At 49.2% G+C, this 14,408-nt stretch overlaps 4 protein-coding genes across 4 annotated transcripts; 2 read left to right on the forward strand and 2 right to left on the reverse strand.

The window, feature by feature from the left end:
• Window positions 1-2,295: 2,295 nt before the first annotated feature.
• PtA15_5A90 (uncharacterized protein) lies at window positions 2,296-5,084 on the forward strand (the record flags this gene model as incomplete). Its single annotated transcript, XM_053169721.1, has 7 exons — window positions 2,296-2,329; window positions 2,432-2,487; window positions 2,584-2,708; window positions 2,784-3,071; window positions 3,153-4,695; window positions 4,777-4,845; window positions 4,920-5,084. The coding sequence occupies 7 exons, from the start codon at window positions 2,296-2,298 to the stop codon at window positions 5,082-5,084; spliced, it is 2,280 nt and encodes a 759-aa protein (XP_053020075.1).
• Window positions 5,085-5,850: 766 nt separating this feature from the next.
• Window positions 5,851-6,887, reverse strand: PtA15_5A91 (uncharacterized protein; the record flags this gene model as incomplete). Its single annotated transcript, XM_053169732.1, has 5 exons — window positions 5,851-5,860; window positions 6,185-6,298; window positions 6,382-6,475; window positions 6,634-6,706; window positions 6,852-6,887. The coding sequence occupies 5 exons, from the start codon at window positions 6,885-6,887 to the stop codon at window positions 5,851-5,853; spliced, it is 327 nt and encodes a 108-aa protein (XP_053020076.1).
• Window positions 6,888-7,289: 402 nt separating this feature from the next.
• Window positions 7,290-8,359, reverse strand: PtA15_5A92 (uncharacterized protein; the record flags this gene model as incomplete). The annotated part of the gene is made up of 4 exons (XM_053169743.1): window positions 7,290-7,420; window positions 7,531-7,627; window positions 7,693-7,780; window positions 7,863-8,359. 4 exons carry the CDS (start codon window positions 8,357-8,359, stop codon window positions 7,290-7,292), a joined length of 813 nt encoding a protein of 270 aa, XP_053020077.1.
• Window positions 8,360-13,377: 5,018 nt separating this feature from the next.
• PtA15_5A93 (uncharacterized protein) lies at window positions 13,378-13,757 on the forward strand (the record flags this gene model as incomplete). The annotated part of the gene is made up of 2 exons (XM_053169754.1): window positions 13,378-13,539; window positions 13,611-13,757. 2 exons carry the CDS (start codon window positions 13,378-13,380, stop codon window positions 13,755-13,757), a joined length of 309 nt encoding a protein of 102 aa, XP_053020078.1.
• Between the last annotated feature and the right edge of the window lie 651 nt (window positions 13,758-14,408).

Genomic DNA, 14,408 nt, shown 5'->3' on the forward strand with positions numbered 1-14,408 from the left:
CCGCCACGGCTCATTGCGCACTGCATTTCCCCCCAAAAAATCGGCTTGCATTTCTTGAGATATTTTTTGATGAATCAATAGAATGGCTTCTCATGATCCCCCCAAAAAATAATCAAGTCATTTAGGGGTCTCCTTGAGCCTAGAGAAAATTGACATGAAAAAATCATATTTTAACGCGACAAGCATTTAAAAAGCCACTTCCTGCGACCCAGTAGCCACAAAAACTTCACAGTACGATAGTGCATGTGAAATTTCACAGCCTGATAATTTTCAGAATTTTCACCAGCTTTCCTGTAGCTCAAATAGGTGTTGCGTTTATTATTTTGCATATATGTATAACTTTCTTGTTACACACACCAAAGGCACAAAATTTTGAGAGCACAGGGAAATATGCTTCAAATTAATTCCCTGAAATTCCTAGCAGTAGTGTGTCATTATAAAATGAGATATAAGGGGTGCGCGGCAGGCTTAGTAGGAAAATTACTGCTAACTGTATAGCTTTTTTTTACAAACCCAAACAGTCCCAAAATTTCAGAAATGTTTTCATTGTGGATATCTTCCGCACAATAAATTTCTTGGCAATAGTGTGTCATGATAACATGAGATATAAGGGGTGCGCGGCGCGCTTAGTAGGAAAATGGCTGCTACATGTATAGATTTTTTGTTGCACACTGAAACAGTCTGAAATTTTCAGGAATGTTTCAATTTTGCATATTCTCGGCGCCATAAATCTCTTAGCAATAGTGTGTCATTAAAACATGAGATAAGTTAGCAGTCATTTTCCTACTAAGCCCGCCGCACTACATTTCATGTTATCATGACACACTATTGCCAAGAAATTTATGGCACAGAGAATATCCGCAATGAAAACATTTCTGAAATTTTTGGACTGTTTGGGTGTGTAACAAAAAAGCTATACAGTTAGCAGTAATTTTCCTACTAAGCCTGCCGCGCACCCCTTATATCTCATTTTATAATGACACACTATTGCTAGGAATTTCAGGGAATTAATTTGAAGCATATTTCCCTGTGATCTCAAAATTTTGTGCCTTTGGTGTGTGTAACAAGAAAGTTATACATATACGCAAAATAATAAACGCAATACCTATTTGAGCTACAGGAAAGCTGGGGAAAATTCTGAAAATTGTCAGGCTGTGAAATTGCACATGCACTATCGTACTGTGAAGTTTTTGTGGCTACTGGGTCGCAGGAAGTGGCTTTTTAAATGCTTGTTGCGTTAAAATATGATTTTTTCATGTCAATTTTCTCTAGGCTCAAGGAGACCCCTAAATGACTTGATTATTTTTTTGGGGGATCATAAAAATCCATTCTATTGATTCATCAAAAATATCTCAAGAAATGCAAGCCAATTTTTTGGGGGAAAATGCAGTGCACAAAGAGCCGTGGCAGAAGCGCGCACTGGGGGCTGGACGTCAAGACTACGACCCCCACAGTGCGCAAAGAGTTTTCTGCAGTGCGCAAAGTAAGTCCGTTTTTCAAAAATTGTATGTGTAGGATTTTTTACAAGCCAATTTTAGTTCAACATGACTTTTTTTTTTTTTCTTCAAACCAAACCATTCCTTATGTAATCAATAGAGGACAAGAAGGCCATCCCAGGATAGTAAACAGAATTTTTTTGAGGAATTTTGTGAAGGAGGGATCCTGGTTGAGAAGCCAAGAATCAACTTCGGTTCAATCCTGAAGAGTCAGATTTTCAGATTTTCAAAATCTTGAAAAAATTCCTGCTGCTCCAATTTTTCAATATTTTCTTTTGAAAAGTGGATGAGGAAGTCCGCTCCATCCTCCTCTATCTCCGACCCAACTTTTTACCTCCGGGGAGATGGATGTACAGGAGGTGCAGCCGTCCAAAAGGCGGCTACACACACCAAAACTGGCCAACCGTGACGCGGTTGTAAGTCAGTTTTAGACTCAAGTCCCTCCTTCGGAGGGGTCGCTCCGCGACCAGGGCTGCCCGCCCCCCCCGCAGAAGAGGGACTTCCACAAGTTCGTGAGGCTCTGGATCAGGTATTTATTGACGCCCTGGTCCGGCGGTCCAGCTGCACACGCCTCCGTCGGCATGCAACGGGTCCCTTGCCGGCGCGCCTCGCGAACACATTGTCGGTTTCACAGAGAAATGGGTTAGGTTCCCGCCCCCGGCGATTCTGGATACATGTCACACATCTGTCACCTGTCCTGCCAAACTTCCCTGCTCTCTCCGCAGAGCCACCAGTGCCATATAGCATTGGCCCATCACACATATCTTCAAAAATACCCAGAAACACCATACCAGCAAAGATGGCTACCACTCTAACTCACCCAGCAATCAAAGGTCTGCCCGTCCTTTCACATTCTTATCGTCTTTTTGGGTGTTCGTTTTACTCACATCGAAATAGCTGCTGACTGGATTGCCGGGCTACCTATTTGTTTTCAGATGGTTGGTTCCGCGAGGAAAGTGCTTTATGGCCAGGGCAAGCCATGTCGTTGCAGGTGAGTCAGCGGAAATCTGGATGAAATATGAAAACCAAGATAATCGAGAAAAGCTTGGAGCCAACAGCTGCTTATATTTTACATTTTATTCTTCAGGTCAAAAAGGTTCTGCACGTCGAGAAGAGTAAATTCCAGGATGTGCTCGTATTCGAATCTACCTCTCACGGCAACGTTTTGGTACTCGATGGTGCCATCCAATGCGTCGAAAACGATGAGTTCAGGTAGGCAAGCGAAATTGCAACCCATGGATCATGATCGGCCAGCGCCTCATCGATCAATTTTTATTTTTATTTCAGTTATCAAGAGATGATCGCCCATTTGCCCCTCAACTCTCACCCTAATCCAGAGCACGTGCTTGTCATCGGTGGTGGGGATGGTGGCGTTTTGAGAGAGGTCCTCAAGCACCCAAGCGTCAAGACGGCTACCCTTGTTGATATCGATGAGGCCGTGCCACGAGTCTCGAAGACGTTCCTTCCTCACATGGCCGCTGGCTTCAATGATCCCCGAGTGACTGTTCACATTGGAGATGGCTTCCAGTACCTCCGCGACCAAGTTGGAAAGTTTGATGTTATCATCACCGACAGGTATTCATTTAGTCAGATTTGTGACTCACGCAGATTCCAATATCATCGGATGACTGACCCCCGTCATCTTCTTTCATCTAGCTCGGACCCCAATGAAGGCCCTGCGCAGACCTTGTTTGGCATGCCCTACTTCGAATTACTCAAAAACGCCTTGAAGCCCAACGGATCGATCGCAACTCAAGGAGAATGTATCTGGCTCCATCTTCCTCTGATTCACTCATTGATCAAAGGTGCAAAAGATTTGTTCCCTCAAGTCGAGTATGCGTATACTTCGATTCCGACTTACCCCAGTGGAACAATTGGATTTGTCGTCTGCTCTCTCGACAAGGATCGCAACTTGAAGCAACCCCTCAGACAAGTCCGCAACACCAAGTACTACAACAAAAGTGTACATGCCGCTGCGTTCGTCCTGCCCGAGTTCGCTCGTCAAGCCATCGAGGCCGCAAAAGCAAATCTCGACATGCCCGACAAATCTGCCTCGGCTCAATCATCTGCTCCCGGCAAGAAAATCCTACTCCTTGGTTCTGGATTTGTGGCCCAGCCCGCGGCGGACTATCTGCTCCGACGCCCTGAAAACCAAGTGACAGTCGCTTCATTCAACCTCTGGAAAGCCGAGCGATTTGCCACTGAATTGGCCCGGGAAGTCAAGTGTATCTCACTCGATATCAACAATGCCGAGGCTTTAGACAAAGCAGTCTCCGAGCATGATTTGGTCATCTCTCTCGTACCCTACACCCATCACGCCAGCGTCATCAAGAGCGCCATCAAGTTCAAGAAGAACGTCGTCACTACTAGCTACGTCAGTCCCGCTATGCGAGCGCTCGATGATGACGCCAAGAAGGCTGGTATCACTGTCCTGAACGAGATCGGCCTAGACCCTGGAATTGATCACCTTTACGCCGTCAAAATGATCGACACTGTCCACCGGGCTGGCGGTAAAATCATCGAATTCATCTCATACTGCTGTGGTCTACCGGCTCCGGAATGCTCAAACAACCCATTGGGCTATAAATTCTCTTGGTCTTCACGAGGGGTTTTGCTGGCTCTGTTGAACTCTGCTAAGCTCTACTCAAAAGGAAAACTGATTGAAGTCGAAGGCCAGGAGCTCATGAACCATGCCCAACCTTACTCTATCTCACCTGCTTTTGCATTCGTCGCATACCCCAACCGAGACTCGACCCCGTTCCGTGAATTCTACGAAATCCCAGAGGCCCAGACCGTAGTCCGTGGTACGATCAGATACCAAGGCTTCCCGGCCTTTATCAAGACCCTCGTTGATATCGGCTTCTTGAGCGAGACTCCCCAGGCTTATTTGAAGCCCGAATCGACCCTGCCTTGGAAAGAGGTTACCACCCGAGTCCTAGGTGCAGATAACTCGACTGAGCAGTGCTTGATCACTGAGATCAAGAGGAGAACCACCTTCCCTTCCGCCGACGACGAGGTCCGCATTCTTGCTGGATTGAAATGGATCGGAATCTTTAGCGATGACCATGCGGTGCCCAGAGGTAATATCTTGGATACCCTTTGTGCCAGACTGGAAACTATGATGCAGTACGAGAAGGGCGAAAGGGATATGGTGGTCTTGCAACACAAGTTCGGAATCCAGTGGAAGGATGGTAAAACAGTTAGTGAACTTACTTTCTGATTCTATGATTATTTTCCTTTTTTTTTGTCTTGTCCCACTAATCCTTCCGCCTGATTTTAGGAAACCCGAACATCCACTCTGATTGAATACGGAGCGCCATTCCAAACTGGAACCGGCCCATCAGCCATGGTACGCAAACACAAGCTACTGTTGATGAAAGAGTGATTGGGTACTGACCACCCGTATTTGATCTCATTGTTTAGGCGAGACTGGTCGGAGTACCCTGTGGGATTGCTGTCCAATTGATCTTGGATGGAAAGATCACGAAGAAGGGAGTCTTGGCACCTTATTCCTTGGACATCGTTGAGCCGCTTCTAGTCGAAGTCGAAAAGGAAGGCGTCACCATGGTCGATCGAATCGTCTCTTGAAAGCCCTTCTAAATGCATATTATATATCCTCATGATACAGCATGTATACCCTGCCAACATAGGTGACAAGAAAGTGCGATTGTAACCTTTGGTGTTCTCCATTTCTTCTTGTTTGGTGACGACGAAGAAAAGGAAAACAAAAACGACAAAAACCCGTTTTACGATTTTATGATGATGTAAATAGAACCTGATCTACATACAAGAGATGTCATCTAGGAATCGAAATACCTCCACACTCTCGTTACGAATGTATATCAATCGTGCTCGCCTGTGCGTGTTGGTGATTTTACCTTGTGTGTCCCTTAAGCACAAAGAATGTCACTGAAGCCAAGAAGTTCAGGCTATGATGAATTCAACCGGGCCTTACATTGTACGCCACAGCTGGATGTTCATTGAGCCTAAAATTCTTGATTCTGCTCGCATCTAAACAAGAGGAATTTAGACAACAGATCGGAGATTCCTTCCCTCTGCTCACCAGTCTATTTTATACATACTTCCAATTAAACGGTATATTGATCAGACACTTATGGGAATCATCTCCCACAGAGAATGCGCACATGCACAGGAGATTTGCCCCCTCCAAAGGGTGGGACTGAACCTCTGGAACCTGGTGCTTTTATGGAGACAGTTTTTTTTCGCATGCAGCAAGTTTTCTCAACGTGCGTGCCAAAAACACCAAAAACCACTGTCTGCTATAGTGGCCAAATGATAGGCACTGGGCATTGGATTGTTGTCGTAGGCATTCTTCTTCCAAGGTAATTCCATATCAACAGATGCTAATGTATATATAAGAAGAAAAATGAGGAAGGATAAAAACAGGGAAGGATAGGGTTTTTTTCTACACATTTTGGTTGTGGATTCTTAAGCTGTTCCAGCTTCTGGGCCAGGTTTCTTCTTCTTCTTCTTCTGGTGTTTGGGCAAAAGCAGGACGACAAGAACATCCAGACGCAGCGTGTAGGAGGGTAAGAAAGGAAGGAGAACAAGAAGTGAATGGCCGCTAGTAGTATTCTTCGTCGTCGTCGTCAGCCCCGCCGGCCCCGGAGTCCTCCTCGTCCTCGCCCATCGCGTCCTCGTCCTCCTCCTTGTGCTTGCCCGTCGACCGCTTGGCCGAGGAAGGCTCCGGGTCGTCGGCTGCTCCATGCACCGGATCGGCGATCTTGGCGACGATGTCTTTCAGGAAATCGAACGCCGGCGTGACATTGATTGCTTGTTTCCTGTCGGCAAAATATGGCTGAGGAGTCAGAACAAAGAAAAACAAAAACTGTCGCGGTCCGCAGGGTCTTGGGGGTGCACTTACAGGTGGTATGCTTGCACTTTTCGCGACCCGCGCCGTTGGGCTTCCTCGACGGCCGCCTCGACCAAGGATTGCATGAACATCTCTACCGCTTTGGCTGTGAGGCATGGGGAAGAAGAGGGAAAACGCGTCAGCATACACGGGCCGATCACAGGGGCGTCCATGTGCGACTAGAGCGAGGGCGTGGTGATTGGCAGAGGATCGAGGGGCTCGGAGAGGTAAAGGGCAGCGGGGGTCTGGAATTGGGACGCATACAAACTAGCAATGGGGTCGCTTGGGCAACTTTACCTACATCTTCATCCGCCTGCATGATCTTCTTTATTCGGGCCTGTCCTTTCGTAAAAAAACCAGAAGGGGCGGAACACAAATGAGATATGCATTCCTCGTCAGTTTCTCAGAACCTTGCAATTTCTTCTTTGTTTTTTGGGCGTGGAAGGAGAGTCGAGAGAGCAAGCATCCTGGAGCCAACGTACGACTGGGAAGCGGGACGAGCCGCCTTTCTTCTTCATGATGCTGGGTGGGTGCGCGAAAGGGCAGAGCGGAGGCCGCAGGTGTCGAAAAGGCTGTCAGTGATTGCCAAAGCACAGGGTGGCTGGTTTTCGTTGGCCGCCGAGCACACGAGGTGCTGGTGAGAGGGTTCGGGGAGGTTCGGGGAGTGCCTCCGCCGCGGGGGCAGCCGGAAACCCGGCTGCTGTCCCCAGCCACCCGGGGCGATCTCAATGACGCACTGCCGGCCGACAAGGCCATCAGGGTGCAAGCCTCTCCCATTTCTACATACATCCAACACGGCGGCCCACCACATTTCAACTAGTATGTACACAATCTATGATTTTACAGCAAGGTTTGACAGGACAGCTTTGGGCAAGTATCAGGATGGGGGGGTCTATTTGGTAAACATCTTCCGGGGAGGTCTATTTGGTAAACATCTTCCGCCGGTCGCTTCCGCCGCGGTCGCGCTCGGACAGATAGGCCCGATAGGCCTCCTTCAAGTCGTGCTGGGCGATCGGCCCGGTGCCTCCCCTGCGCTTCTGGACCTCCAAGGCTATTTTGTGTCCGGCCATCATGTGTGGAAGGTAAATCAATCTGGGGGAAGGGGGAAACAAAAAAAAAAGGAACGGGTGTTGCAGGGCTGAGGGGGGCAGGGAGACGTACCTTGTTCGACCATGTGTCCGACAAACACTTTCGCGAAGCCCCGGATCACGATCGTCACTCGCTCGCTGACCGACTGCTGGAGGATACTATTAGCCAGCTGAGTGGCCCATATGATCAGCCCTGCTTGCGCCGCCCCTCCAGAAAAGCAGAGAGAGCGGTTACCTTGCGCACGTTCGCCTTCGCCAGCCCGGAGTTCCGGTACTCGCTGTACCTGTCCATCTGCTGCGGGTCGAAGTGTTCCAACAGAATCCTAGGGAACAGAGACGCACGATAAAAGACGGCTTGAGAAGGACAGAATTGCGGGAGAAGCTAAGGGGGAGAAGACGGCCGACTTGAGTCTGTCCTTGTTCAAGAGATCCTCGCGTTTGCGGACGGTGTAGTCGTCGTCGTTGAGTTCTTTGCGGTTCTCTTCTTCCTCGGGGTCGTTCTCCAGCTCGCCGTCCTCTTTCTGTTGCTGCTGCTCTGTCAGCGTGTTTAGGGGCTGGTAGGCGGGGCTAGCCGCGGGCTGCTCGTAGCCCTCGATTCCGTCATCCCGGAGCTGGTGCTGGTGGGCGGGGTAGGAGCTCTTGCGACGCTTGTTTGGGTTATTGGTGTTGTTGAAGTTGTTGAAGTTGGCGGTGCTGGTGGTGGTGGTTGTAGTGTTTGGTTTTGATTTCCTGCGCTGGGGGATGGTGGGCAGGATGAGGGGGTGGGCGGTGCTTAGTGGGGAGTAGTAGGCCGTGGGAGTGTCGGGGGGTGGTGAGAAGCCTGGGGATGCTGCCTGGATGGCCGAGTGGTTGGGTTCGTGGGATGGGTGGCTGCTGGCGTAGGCTGGTCGTTTGCTGGTCATCCTGCTCGGTGCTTGCGGTGGTTCTGGTTGTGGTCATCGTGCCTGTCCGTGTCCTGGCTGCCACTTCCTTTGTCGAGGGCAGATAGATATTCGCCACTGATGGGATCATATACCCACCTTCGGCATGTCTGTCACCCATCCCTCCTTTCCGCCCGGCTAGCTCAGTTGGTAGAGCATTCGACTCTTACAGGGTTCCAATCTCCACATCGGAGTTCGGCATCGAATTGTCGTGGGTTCGAGCCCCACGTTGGGCGGCTGATTATTTTTCCTGTCGACACGAAGCACAACAAAAACCTCATCCTATGTTATTCAGCTTGCACTAATAATATTCTATGTCACATGTTGTATTGTGTTTTGAAAAAAGCTTGGACACTTTTCCAAAATTAGTTCTGCACCGGAAAGTTTAAAAGCTACACTTTTGGGGTCTGGGAGGCACTGGTAGCTGGATACCAATAGAATCTGTGAGTGAACCCCATTTTTGGCATACATCAAGTGAATTTGGTGTTTTTGTGATGGAGGGGGGGATTACCCAAATGTCCAAGAATTATTCAAAACACAATATGTAGTACATACAATGTATGTGAAACATAACTGACATGGATGAAGAATACAAGAAAAGACAAGAACTGAGTTACATAACTCAACCAAGCCCACCAATAGCAGTGGTTTGCCAGTTGATTCAGCTCAGCTACATTTGTTCCAAAGCAAATGCCGCAGACTTTCCGAACTTAGCACAAGTCCCTTGCCTGCCGGGGGGTGCGGCGCAAAGCGCCTCGCACGAAGTGCGACCTCCCGTCAGGGAGGGACTTGCATGGGATCCCTGATTCCTGGCGTGAGAGCCACGCGTACAGCTCTTAGTTTTTGCAGGTGTCCAACTTTGTGCCCCCAAAAACCCCACTTCCCAAAAGAACTGAGTCCCGCCCCAGATATCAAAGAAAGGCCTGCTTCTCCTCTTCAATTTGGCGGCAGTCACAGGCTGATAGCACTTGGTTCATGGCCTGGAGAGCAGTTTGAAAAGGGCCTCTTTTTGAGACGCATTCCTGCTGATGTAAGCAAGAATGCAGTATTCAAGTGCCTTTCAATAGATTGAAACAGATTTTGATACAAAGCCACATGTATTTACGAAAAAAAGTTCTCTCAATATGGTCCACTTTTCTCGGTGTTTGAAAACTTCAAACGCAAGGATCAGGCCTTATATTGGCAGCTACAAGGCCTAAATTGCATCAGAAGAAGCGCACTCCCGAGCACTTCTTAAGTCCTGAGGGGCAGCCTCAGCGGGCTGACGGTTGAGTTACAAAAAAGGAAAAAGTGAAAAAAAGCCTGATACAGGCTGATATTCCTGGGGCTCTCAGGCCAGATACAGGTTTTTGCAGCTAAGCCTCTCTGTGAGACAGAGAACCTGCAGGGCTGCCTCACTGGGAGGCTTTGTTAAGCTTGCAGACTTTCTTGCCAAACTGGTCAGGCACATCAGCATCCACAGGGTGCTAGAAGCCATTCTCATCAAACCCTCTTCTTTGGTTTCTTGAACTTAAGGCATGGTTGGGTGTCAAGACCCAGGCTTGACTCAAGCGCACAGGAAGTGCAAGGAACAAAACCCTAACCCCACAAGAGGGTTGACGCATTATCCAGGCCCATGCATATGCATTTGGCTCCTAGACAGTAGACTGAAGCAAAAGCTGGAACTCTATATAAAGGCAAAACAAAATGCATAGTACAGGCCAGTGGCAGTCAGCTCTTCATGTGTTGATCCCAGGTATCGAATCTCAGTTATCATTGGTAAGTAAGGGAGACTAACAGTAATCTGCACAATACAGTCGAGGAGGTGAGGTTGGGGGCAGTCTTTGGAGCGGGTGTCCGCGGCAAGGAAGTTGGTGCAAAGGGCAGCAATGAGGGTGTCGGGGGGTTGTCGATGGAGGGGGGGCGAAGCGAAGACCACCAGCCAACAAAGGCCGGGCCATGTTGTGTTTTGGTGGTTGTAGAGACCAAGGGGGGTTGGCGGGCGCCGTTCCAGGGTCAGCCGGCCCTTGAAAGGCGCAGATGGGAGGATAAAGCGGGCAAGAGCGGGTTGTGGCGACGTACAGGCTCGAGGATGGCCCCCTGGTGGTCGTTGGCCCTTGTGGGTGAGCAGCTGCTTGGGGCGTGGTGAAGAGCGGAAAAGGGAGGGGCCGCCAACTATTGGTCGTTCCAGTTGCTTGGATCCAAGAGGGAAAAGAGGGTTCTGCGTGGCTAAGCCTTCTCTGAGGGGCTTCCAGGAGATGGGGCTGTGCTTGTACAGTTGGGGCCTGTTGGGTGGCTTCAAGTTTGGAGGGCGAGCAGAATGGAGGAGGCTAGGATGGGCTGGAGGGCGCTCTTGGGATGGCCAATCATCGTTGAGGTGGCCAGGTGCGCTGTCTTGGGGTCTGTAGGTTAAAGTACATCAAGCGCGTCTGGGCACATGCCCCAGTCCCGCGCGGCTGAGCGCCACCGGGGGTTTGGAGGGTGCCCAGAGGGCTTGATCGGGGGGGTCGGGCAGGCCGCGGATCTTGGCACATGCCCAAGTCTTGCCTGGCCGGCCCCAAGCTCTGGGCCAATGAGATCACCGGCAGTCGTGCCGGCAACTACACCTCAACCACCCACCACACCCACTCAACAACAACACAAGAACAAAAAATCTTTCCAGGTGAGTAAATTTATACTACTTAGTGACTGCTGAGTCCATTTTTCTGATTGAGGGTTTTTTTCTTGTTGACCACTTTTTTGTAGATGTCCACCTCCGAGGAACTGGAGCTCACGGCAAATCAAGAAAAGGCCAAGGCGCTTGTCAAGGATCTGCGGGATGTGAACAAGAAGATTGCTCAACAGGAAGTAATCAAAAAGGCCAAAGCCAAGATCAATGATAAACAAACCTACAAAAACGATTGACTTGCCCATAAAGAATGAAAACCAAATGCAATGATTACACCTGAGGTCCGCGAACTCATACGCAACAATGTTATTGGAAACAGTATGAAGGTGGTTGATGCTGAGAAAACCTTCAAAGTATCGCGACATCAAATTCAGTGTATCAAAGCTGAAGATCCAAACCTTGTCAAGACACAAAAAAAACGCCCCAGCAAGTTCACCGACAAGATGAAGACTGAGATCCTCATGCAGCTTGATCAGCAATCCTCAACTACACTTCCAGAGCTTGCTAAGTTCCTCAAGGACAAGTTTGATGTCAAAATATTGACTCAGGCAATCAGCAACCTGATCCATGATATGGACATATCATGGAAACAGGCTACCAACATACCGGCGTTGTGGAATCAGCCCTACCTTACTCAGCAACGGGTGAATTTTGTGAATTGCCATGGGCTTGATCTTGGGCGGAAGGTTGTGTACGTTGATGAGGCTGGATTTGATCTTCACTTGGGTCGATCTCACGGATATGCTCCCTCCGGTAGGTGTTTTCTCTTCCATTCTTTTTTGGTTTCTTGCTGACTTTTGCGTTGAATCAAGGCCAACCTGCTGTCTTGAGTCTTGTACACTGCAAAAAAAAATTGGTCAACTGCTTGCAGTTGACATGCAGGATACTCAAGCCAAGCTACCATTGTAACTCCACCTGAATGCACAAGTGCCTTTGTTGGCACAGTCACTGTGCAAGGTGCACAGTGACTGTGCATTGACGCTTTGGTTGAGTCAAACCTTGGGTAAGGCTGGTGTAACACCACAAGCTTCCTCAGAGTTACCGCATGTCAACTGCTCACAGTTGACACAGTTTTTTTTGCAGTGGTACCCAAGGCAAAGCAGGTGACCTTGATAGGTGCCCTGTTGGAGGAGGGTTTCATCTATCACAAACTCCTCAACGCGGACAACACCAAGGCTAAGGGGGTAGGCGCGGATCAGTTCTGCCTCTTCCTTGGGAGTCTTGGTGCTAGGCTTCCTCCCGATTCTATAATCATCCAAGTTTATTAAAGACACAGTTTTTCCAAAATCACAAAAAAAAAGATCAAGGGTTCCCCCTATAAATACAAAAATGAGAAGAAAAAAAAATCAAGGGTTTCCCCCTTACAAAAAAGCAATTAACAGACAAAAAATTTCCCCTACATAAGAATACAACAATAAAAAAAAATCTCAACCCAGCCTTCCAACATCAGCAATGCTGTGCCCACAGGCTCCCCCCCCAGCCTGCGTCAAGTGCACAGGTCAAAAGGGATGGACGTGAAGGCCCCCAGCCCGCAGCAAAGGCCACGGACCAGTGGGGGGCCCACTCTTTGCCCCTCAAACTGTGCAAGTGCAGCAGCGGAGGGGGGTGAGGACAAACTGCATGCTGGAATTACAGCGGCAGGATGCCTGGGTCAAATGAAACTACATGAGGCTTCACCTTAAATAGCCATTTGGATTCAACGTGCCTGCCCGACTCCTCAAACTCAATGCCTCAACCCTGGTAACCTCTTTCAAACACTAGGCCGTCACCAAGCTTCCAATTGCGCACAACAATCTCAGTGCCACAATGGCCATTGCAGGCAACGACTCTTGATACATATGTAAGCATGTGGTCTCAATCCTGCGCCACAAAGATGAAGTGCTCCTGACCAGATCATACACTTCTCCGACCACCGCTAGATAGAAACCTTGCTATTGGATGGTCTCCCTTGGCGCGTTCGTTGCGCTCGCCGGGCTGGGATTGTCAATCAACAATTACTAGGCGCCAAGGCGCTGGGGAGGACGTTGCAACTGGCCAAAAATATGTCATAGCCTCCTCGATCCCTCCATCAGCCACATACTTTTGGTGTCTCTCATGTGGAACGAAAGGGGCTCAATGACTGGATGTATGTGTTGCAAAAGCTCCGCCTGGATCCACTCGATGGCATCTTCCAACAAAAGCTCTTCAAGGACGGTGGCCCTGCTCACTCCACATTTTCCATGCCACCTGGTGGGCGTTTCGCGATTACATTGCATGGCAGCTGAGTGAAGCCATACAAAACCCGACCGCAATATAATTATAACCATACCTCCCTCATACATAGTCTTGGTGATCCTGCCAATCAACGCTTCCCATGGGCTTGACTAATCACTGTGAAAACCTTGTCAATGCTTTAGGATACCACTCAGACATCATCTTTGGCAAACCTTTTGGTGCGATGAGTGCTAGACTTTCTCACCTCAACAATTCTAATGGCGCCTTATCTGCGGATGCCAGACCTCAGTTTCCAACTCTTGTGCGTGCCTTGAATGTATATCTTGCACTATCAAAGCCACTTTTTTGTTTTATTCAGCGACTCCTCAACAGGGAATGGCGTCAAGCCAATTCTACGGCCCCTATGAGATATCAGATCAAAAAGAAGACCTTGCAAGTGATCCGCTTCACTCAGTCTCGACCCCAGCCCGACTGTTGATCTTTGGAGGAAAGAACAAGCTCGGCTTGCCCATCTATTGACACCAAGCTATCCACATCAAACTCAGATCACTGCCCAGCTTGGTCAGGTTTCTGCCCCAGGCTGTCGAGGCTTGACGCTTTCCGGCCGGAAGGTGGCTGGCTACACATCAATGGTGAAATTGGTGTCCCCCCTTCGGGAAAGCAACAATGTTGCCAATCTGTGGGCCCAAGAGCTTGTCCAACACTTTCTCCACCTTTGACGTCAGTCCGCTAGAGTAGTTGATATTCATTGGAGACCCACCAAGGAAAATCATGTTGTTGAATTGGAAGCAAGCACTAATATTTATATAGTGGAGGACTTCCCAAGGGCATTTAGAGAGCTCCAGATGCCTAGCTAGATCTTAAACTAAAACCACTATCAGACCAATGACCAGCGACATGAAAATGATGAATCACAGTCACTTTGCACCCAGGTACCCGTGGCGGGTGCGGGTACCTGCCCAAATTTTCAAAAACTTGAGACACCCGCACCCGCTGGCGGGACCTGCCACACCAGACAGGTACCCGCCTACAGGCGACAGGTACCCAGCGCCATCCCTACCCTGTAGGTACAGCACTTAACACGCAGGTACCTGCCTGGAATTTTACTGATATTGGACACCCACACCCGGCACCTGCTCCTGAAAGCAGGTACCCGCAAACAGGTAGCAA

This window comes from Puccinia triticina, chromosome 5A, assembly GCF_026914185.1.
Source record: "Puccinia triticina chromosome 5A, complete sequence".
Classification (NCBI taxonomy): Eukaryota; Fungi; Basidiomycota; class Pucciniomycetes; order Pucciniales; family Pucciniaceae; genus Puccinia; species Puccinia triticina.